Source organism: Hippopotamus amphibius, chromosome X (assembly GCF_030028045.1).
Source record: "Hippopotamus amphibius kiboko isolate mHipAmp2 chromosome X, mHipAmp2.hap2, whole genome shotgun sequence".
Lineage (NCBI taxonomy): Eukaryota > Metazoa > Chordata > Mammalia > Artiodactyla > Hippopotamidae > Hippopotamus > Hippopotamus amphibius.
Window position 1 is genome coordinate 75,870,107 of NC_080203.1, and position 7,759 is coordinate 75,877,865.

Consider the following 7,759-nt stretch of genomic DNA (forward strand, 5'->3'; position numbering starts at 1 on the left):
CACCTCTCGGATCCGGAGCCTGCCTCGGAGAAGCTGCCGTGGTTTCCAGATCAGCTCCCGAGCAGGGGCTGAGGGGGAGGGTAGGTCGGAGGTCCAAATTAGCAAAACACAATTCGGAAGCCCGGAGTCGCTCGCGTCAGGCAAACACCAAGATGGCTTGAGGGTGTATTTCACAAGCGAACTCTGCAGGGTTTTAGGGTCACGACAGATCCCACCTTTCATCAGAAGGAATCTGGGCATGACCTGCGTACGATCTTTGTGCAAAGTGAGAAAGTGCAGTGATGGTGTGTGGGATGTGGTTGTTATTGGGTTCGTGTTGAGGCAGGGTGAGGGGAAGGAAGGGAGACAGGCAAAGTAGCTTTGGGGGCTGGGGAATGGGTTTACCTGGCGTCCAGAGCACTGGCCCCGGGGTCCTCCAGGAGTCAAGCAAGGGCCTTGATCTGTCCCTTTGTTTGCTTCCCATCTTTACGTCAGTAAGCCGGGCAGTCCATCAACAAACAGAACTTTGTTCAAAGAGCAAATGCAGGGCACTTTGGGGTACTAAAGGAAAAAGAATAATAAAGAAAGAAAAGAAGAGAGGGGAGAAAGAAAGAAAGAAAGAAAGAAAGAAAGAAAGAAAGAAAGAAAGAAAGAAAGAAAGAAAGGAAGAAAGAAAAGAAAGAAAGAAAGAAAGAAAGAAAGAAAGAAAGAAAAAGGAAGGAAGGAAGGAAGGAAGGAAGGAAGGAAAGAAGGAAGGAAGGAAGTAAGAGGGAAAGAAAGAAAAGGAAAAGAACTTTAGGTCTTCAAATCCAATTAAGACAGAACATATACATAGTGAAAATGACTTCATGACATTCCCTCCCCCCCCCCTTTTATTTTAACATCAGGACTTTTTTAAAAGAGCATGTTTTATGAACACTGTAAACTGAGTAGTTGTTGCTGAAAGGGGCCAAAAAAGGGAGTTTGGTAGAAGAGTGATCCTGGTGGCCTTCCTGTAAGAGGCAAGATGTGGGCTTGTTGGCCACAAGGAGCATGAACTGAAATGAAGGAGAAGATCCAGCCCTCTTTTCCGAAAAGATTTGTAAGATAACATCCCAAACAGAGAAAGATGTGCTCCTAATGCAAAATGTTATTCTTATTACCTGGGAATGATTATATAATGATAATAAAATAACCTGGCATACTGGGAAGGCAGGAGGAATTCCCACGAGCCCTGGGACAAGTTCTTCGTACCCTGCTGCCTGTTCTTGGCCTTTTGGCTGTGCCTTGTGAACTGCACCTGGCCCCACGATCCATGACATATCTCTACCTCGCCTCCTTCAGCCCTGGATGACCACAAGGTAGAACCCCTTGAACCCAATCCCAGCTCAGGTCTTCGAGAGAAGCCACCGCTGAGGGCCAGATAGGCCCTCCATGAAGCGCTGCCTGGAATCTGGCGACTTCAGGGGGAAAGGGACACCCCCAGCCTCGGTCCTTCAACCAGGGAGATGGTGCAGCCCAAAGGGGGCAGACAGGCTCCAAGAAAGCCCTGCAGAAAACCCAAATCTTGTCCCTCGGGCCCTGTCCCTTGTGCGTTCCCCTCTCCCAGGTCATTTCCTGAGCTCATAGCTCTCCCCTCAACCCCCTGAAGCCCGCTTTGACCACCCTCTAGATTTAGGTCAGAAAACAGACACTAACAGCTCTCCCTCGCCTCAGCGAAATTACTAAGTGGAATTTATTGGGCAAGTCCATGCAGGACGGTGGGGAGAGACTGTGCCCGGGGCCGGGCCCCCGCCCGCTTTAGATGCGCAGGCGTCGGCCAGGGGCTCGGAGCTGGGGGCGACCACGGCCTGGGCCAGCCAGCGGCAGCCCGGGAGCCGTGGCCGGTCCCCGGCGCCGCCGGACCCGTGGAGCCGCTTGGACTCCGTTCCCCAGCCGGCCCTTCGCTTTCACACGATCCGCGGTGACTGCACCAGCTCGAGCGCCTTTAAAGGGCCACACACGCCAGCCGCCGCTATAAAATGTTCCCAGCGGCACAGCTGCAGAAGGGGCACCGCTGAGCTGCCCAGAGGAGGCTCGCTCCGCCCGGCTGCCCGCCCACAGCCCGCCGGCGAGGGGTCGTTCCTGGCGAGGAGGAAGAGGGCTGGGGAAGGCGCAGCACCCGCTCTGGCCCTTGGTGAGTATCCAGTTCAGATTTTGCCACCAACTCGCCCACGAGCCAGGACATGTGCTAATAATGCCCTAAGCCGGTTATAAAGACGTGGAAATTGGGGGGGAGAGAGAAAAAGGGGGAAAAGGGTCCGTCCTTCCCGGGATTCCTAGCCGAGGCCAGCCTGCTGCCGTGTGCGTGTGCGTCAGGGCTCTCCGGGCGGCAATGGGGGCTTGAGAGCCGGTGACCCCGCTCCGGGAAGGGAGCGCGGCGGCCGCTACCGCCACCGCCACCGCCCCGGAGTCAGGCGCCGAAGCTGCGGGCGGGCGGGCGGGCACGGGCGCGGGCGCGGGCCGGGGCTGCTTGGCGCGGCACGGTGAGGTGCGGCGGCGGCGCGGCGCGGCGGTGCGGGCTTTTCCCAAGCGCCCCGGGGTCGGGTGGCACTGAGCGCGACCGGCTCGCGGCGGCGGCGGTGGCGGCGTGCGTGCCAGGGGCTGGGGGCTCCGCCGCTGCGCCCGCGGCTCACCGGGCTCCGCGCTTCCCTCTCTCCAGGGCAGGCGGCTTCGCAGAGGTAAGCCGGGCCGCCCGGCAGGGCGCTGGGCTGGGCGGCGGGGCCGGGGACTCCAGCGGAGCGGGCGCTGGGAGCGGGCGGGGGCCGGGCGGGCCGGGGGCCTCTGGGGGACTTGTTTTCTGTTTGAAAGCTGCTCTGCTGGGGGCAGAGGGGCCGCCGCCCGCCCGCCAGCCAGTGAACCGGTTCGCTCGCCAGCGCGCCCGCCTGCCGGCCAGCCGGGCCAAGCACCCGCTTCTCCTAGGGAGACAGCAGCACCTTTTCTCCCCGCGCCCGCGCTTTCTCCAGCTTGGCTTCCACTGACTTTGCTAATCGCCCGGACCGCATCTGGACGCTCCGGCTCCGGGGCTGCACAAAGCTCAGGTTTCCTTCGGGGGCTGAAGGCGAGAGGGGCTTTTCGGGCCGAATTCAGCGGAATTGCGGGATGGAAGTTAGCGAATTTGGGCAACTTGCCTTTACTGCCCGGTCGACCTCTGCTCTCCCCCACGCTCACGCCCCTCCCCCCCGCACACGCACACCCACGCACACACCCCTCTGCCTATAAACGCCGGCGGCCGGGCCGGGCGGCGCACGGAGTCCCTGCCTCGCCAAGCGCCAGACTTGGAGGCAGACAGACCTGGCTGCGACTCCCGGCTCCGCCACTTTCTAGCGCTGTGACCTTGGGCAAGTTACCGAACCTCTCCGAGCCTCTCACTCTTTTCTCGTAGCGGAGTGATAGCACTGACCACAGGCGACTTGGCTAGGGGGTAGGCTCAGCCCGCGGCCGCATCGGGTGCTTAGCGGGCGCTCAGTAAGTGTTGGTGAGGCGCGGGAGTGGCAGCAGCCGGCGCTGGAGTGCGCCCCCGCGCGCGGCAGCACCGCGGGGCCCGAAACTCGCCGCAGAGGCCGAGACCCCGCGCCCCTCCCGGCCTGTCTGTCGGGTCTCCACGATCGGTTCCTGATACGGCACTCACGGGAACGGACGCTCGGGGCCCTGGTGGCCTGGATGCTCGTGCCCCACTGTGCAGGGATGCTCCCGGCCGCCCGCAGCTCCAGCGGCTCCACCTGGGATGTGGCGAGGAGGGCCGCCGAGCTGTCCGCAAACAACGGGCCTTTAGTTTTCAGGTGGCGAAACTGACTGGTCTGGTTAGAGTGCATCCAAGCCAAGCCGCAGTACTGTTTGGATTTTTAAATTTCTCCTTCTGAGTGAGAAAATAGCAATCGAGATGGAGCCATCCGGTTGGTGCCATTTTAACTTTTGGTCCCCCAACAGGTCAAAGACGCGGCCCTCCTACCTGCCTCTCCCTTTTCGCTTCTTGCTCGCCCCTTCCCACCCCCATCTAGGCGGGAGGGGGCTGCCGGCCCACGGGAAGCTCTGTGACGAAGGGCGGGCGGCGGGACCGGGAACTGGTGGCCGGGGCCCGCGAGGCACCGGCGGGCGAGGAGGCACTTGTTGCTCTGGGTTGCCCAGCCGCCTCTCGCAGCCGTTTCGCAGTGGTCGGCTCGAGGCTTGGAGAGCGAGCTGGGACGTTTCCGCGCTGCCAAGTTTTGCCTTCGAATGGGTCGGGTGGCCGAGGGGGTACAGAAAATCGGGGAAGCATGGGGCAAGGATTCCGATCGAAATGCGGTTGGTTGCCTCTTCAGACGGATTCAACACTTACTGAGCGCCTACGGAGCACAGACCCAGGCCGGGGGTCAGGGCTGGTGGAGGGGGAGGCGGCGATAGGAGGCTACATATCTGAATGGAAATAGGGTCCTGCCTAGGGGAGCTCACAGCCTGAAGGGGGAGATGTGGTAAAATGGTCTTCCCCAGGAACTGATACCAGAACAGAGATACTTTTTTCTCTTGCTCTCTCTCTTTCCTCGTTCTTTTTTTCCTATTTCTGTTTCTTTTTGTTGTTTGCTGCTGCTGCTGCTGCTGCTGCTGTTGTTGTTTTTCTTATGTAAATTTGGTACCGGATAGCATAAAGAAAGAAGACTGGATAGACACAGGAAAAGATGGACAGCACCCCCCTCCCCGACATTTTTCTTGGGACATGAAAATTGCTTGATACTGAAGGTGCTGGGCTCTTGAAGACGACATAGATTAGATTCCTTGTCTTGTAATTACTGGCTGGAAATATTCTCGGGTTGCCTCAGAGAAGAAACAGGGCTCCAATCAAGCAGTGGTGGCTGACCCAGCAACCTACTGTTTTCTCGTGTTTTCTGCCCCCCGCCCCCCCGCTTCTTTCTTTTTCTATTTTTCTTGCCTCTCTCCCCTACAAGTAAGTGGTGCAAAAATGATAAAGAGAGATAGTAAGTGTTCACTTTCTAGAAGTGTCTGAGCAGATTCTTAATGACCACTGGGAAGAGGGAGGTGTCACAGAGAATTCTAGTCTTGTTGGAAAGATTAGAGACTTTTTAAGATCCTGAAGATTCTTTGCGCAAAGAGTTATTTATAAATATGAAATTTTACATCCCTAATTCATCATGAGGGCTAGAATATATGGGGCTCTTTTAAAAAGCTTCTAGAAAAATAACTTTAGAGTTCTCAGAGATTTACTATTATTATTATTTTCTGGTTTGGGGAGGTTCTTTTCCCCTCATGCCCTTATCTTATCCCTTTGGCATTTGAACTAGGGGATCATTTCTTCAGGAGCCATTTGAATCATTCTAGGTGTGATGATTTGGCCAGCAGTCAGATGAGGCATGTGGGCACAGGAGTGCTGGATCCTGTTCCCAGAGTCACTGCCACCTGATGGGAAAGCTGTTGAACCTCTGTGCCTCAGTCTCCCTCCAGGAAGAATTATGCCCACCTGTCACTACAGATGAGTGTGGCTGGGCTCAGAGCAGGTGTCTTGGGAAAGCCAAGTGCTGCCAGGACTGTGTCTTGGAGGGGGCTTGCAGTGTGGAGGAAACTGAGACATCCCTAGCTACTTTCTGGCTGCTTCGGAGTCCCCAGGCTACCCTGATCAGCCCAGCTTCTCACACAAAACCATGCCTGAGGCAAGACTTTGGAGCCTCATGACATTTGCTTTGGTGACCTATTCCTTCTCTAGATGGCAGCCGCCAGCTTTCTAGATCTTCCTCGCCCCGACTCCTTCCCACTTTCTCCCAGTTCCAGTGGAGGCCTGAATGCTTCCAGCCTGAATGCCAGTGGCCCGTCGAGACGGTGTGCTACTTAGGGACATTGCTGTCCTCAGAATCAGGAAGTATGCTCCCCCCAATTGGGGGACATCACTGGCATGAGGAAACAGTCACGTGTGTCCCCTCTTGCTGATGTGGATAGCTGGCTGTCTGGGCAGCACCTGGCCAAATCTAGCACTTTTCCCACCTCAGGCAAAAGTTCCAGCTGGATCTCCTTCCTCTGCTCACATGGTCTCTGGTCTTGGGTCTAACCCATCACCATCCTTGCCTTGTAGCTGTGTGGAGAGCCACAGCGTTGGGCTTTGCTAATACTTTCTTGGTCAATACTTTGCCCTTATTACCTCTTCTCCCTCACATACAGCACAACAGCTCCAACTGGCAGCATCATCTCCCACCAATTTATCCACCTTCTGCCAAGGCTCTGAAATGCCAACTATGTCGAGGCCTGCACTTGATGTCAAGGGTGGCACCTCACCTGTGAAGGAGGTAACTTTTGCCATTTTACAGACGGAGACACTAGAGCCGGAAAGACAACCTGGTCTGGGGCCATGTGGAAGGCCCTCCTAGCTGTGGTATCTGGTGTCCTTTAGCAGACTGGAGACAGCAGGGCTTTCTTAGGGGAGAATGAAAGTAGCTTCTACCTAAATATGGTCACTTTGAACCCACTGGGGTATTGAAAGGTGGTAGAGAAGGGAGCAGAGAAGCAGAATTGGAAAAGACCACTCCATTGTCTCAATGGATTAAAGTGAGGCTGAGAAGAAGGACAATGAGATCCCCTTTGTAGAATGATGAGCTGAAGGCAGAGTCGGGGGATGGAGATGAAAGCAGTGAACTCATTTAGGATGGTGGGTGCCCAGCAAGAGGAGTTAGGCCTGAGCACAGTGCTCAGAGCCATGGTGGCAAAAGGATCCTTGAGCCTAACTTGAGCTAGGAAAGGAGCCTACCTTTCCAGGGGGCCTTCTTGCTGCTTTCGCACCACTAGCCCCCGATGAAGCACTTTTTGGTCTTGATGAATGGTGAGGAACAAACCCTAGAGCAGGGGGACCATGCTATGCCTTTCTCTGTCTTCTAGGATGCCAGCCCAGAGATGAGCTCTCTGGCCTACTCTAACCTGGGGGTGAAAGATCGCAAAGCAGTGGCCATCCTGCACTACCCCGGGGTAACCTCAAATGGAACCAAGGCCAGTGGGGCTCCTGCTAGTTCCTCGGGATCTCCATCTCCAATAAGCTCTCCTACTGCCACCCCTCCCACTAAACCCCCACCTTTCAACCTGCACCCCGCCCCTCACCTGCTGGCCAGTATGCAGCTGCAGAAACTTAATAGCCAGTATCATGGGATGGCCGCTGCCACTCCGGGCCAACCAGGGGAGGCAGGGCCCCTGCCAAACTGGGGCTTCGGGGCTCAGGCGGGAGGGGCAGGGTCACTCTCTCCTTCTGCTGGTGCCCAGAGCCCTGCCATCATCGATTCAGACCCAGTGGATGAGGAGGTGCTGATGTCGCTGGTGGTGGAACTGGGACTGGACCGAGCCAATGAGCTTCCGGAGCTGTGGCTGGGGCAGAATGAGTTTGACTTCACGGCAGACTTTCCATCTGGCTGCTGATGCCAACTGTTCCTAAAGATGGAGGAATAAAGCCACCAATTCTGTTGTAAATAAAATAAAAGTTACTTACAAAGAGTTGGGTTGACTGGAGGTGTTCTTCATTGAGGTCTAATGGGGTGTGTCATGGTCTGCCGTTCTTTTAGCAATTCTGAGACCCATGGTGTGGTTGCCCAAGACCCATGGTGGGGTTGCCGGTGGATAGCTGGGAGGGAGCTGGATGGCAGGAATGGGGAAGACTGGGGGGGGGGGGTGGATAGGGAGGCTGCTTACTGAATTCCTGCTGCCACTGCCACCGCCACCACCACTGCCATTATCTCTTCAGGAGTCCAAGTACCTAGGTTCACCTAAGACCCCAGGAACAATGTCCTGTTTGAGGTCG

The 7,759-nt window shown here is 56.4% G+C and overlaps 1 protein-coding gene across 3 annotated transcripts; it reads left to right on the forward strand.

Annotated features, from left to right (window-relative positions):
- Positions 1-2,000: 2,000 nt before the first annotated feature.
- CITED1 (Cbp/p300 interacting transactivator with Glu/Asp rich carboxy-terminal domain 1) lies at positions 2,001-7,456 on the forward strand. 3 transcript variants are annotated; one of them, XM_057718653.1, is made up of 4 exons: positions 2,015-2,134; positions 2,660-2,678; positions 6,142-6,266; positions 6,853-7,456. In XM_057718653.1, exons 3-4 carry the CDS (start codon positions 6,207-6,209, stop codon positions 7,378-7,380), a joined length of 588 nt encoding a protein of 195 aa, XP_057574636.1. In that variant the 5' UTR covers positions 2,015-2,134; positions 2,660-2,678; positions 6,142-6,206; the 3' UTR covers positions 7,381-7,456. The 3 variants fall into 3 exon arrangements, with proteins under 3 accessions (XP_057574635.1, XP_057574636.1, XP_057574634.1); XM_057718651.1 differs by lacking the exon at positions 2,015-2,134 and adding an exon at positions 2,142-2,301; XM_057718652.1 differs by lacking the exon at positions 2,660-2,678 and having other exon boundaries at positions 2,001-2,134.
- Positions 7,457-7,759: the final 303 nt, after the last annotated feature.

Excerpts from the sequence above, each read along its gene's own strand:
- CITED1 (XM_057718652.1), top strand. The coding sequence starts at position 6,207 with ATGCCAACTATGTCGAGGCCTGCACTTGATGTCAAGGGTGGCACCTCA. Across the intron at positions 6,267-6,852 it reads GCACCTCACCTGTGAAGGAG|GATGCCAGCCCAGAGATGAG; the intron begins GTAACTTTTGCC and ends TCTGTCTTCTAG.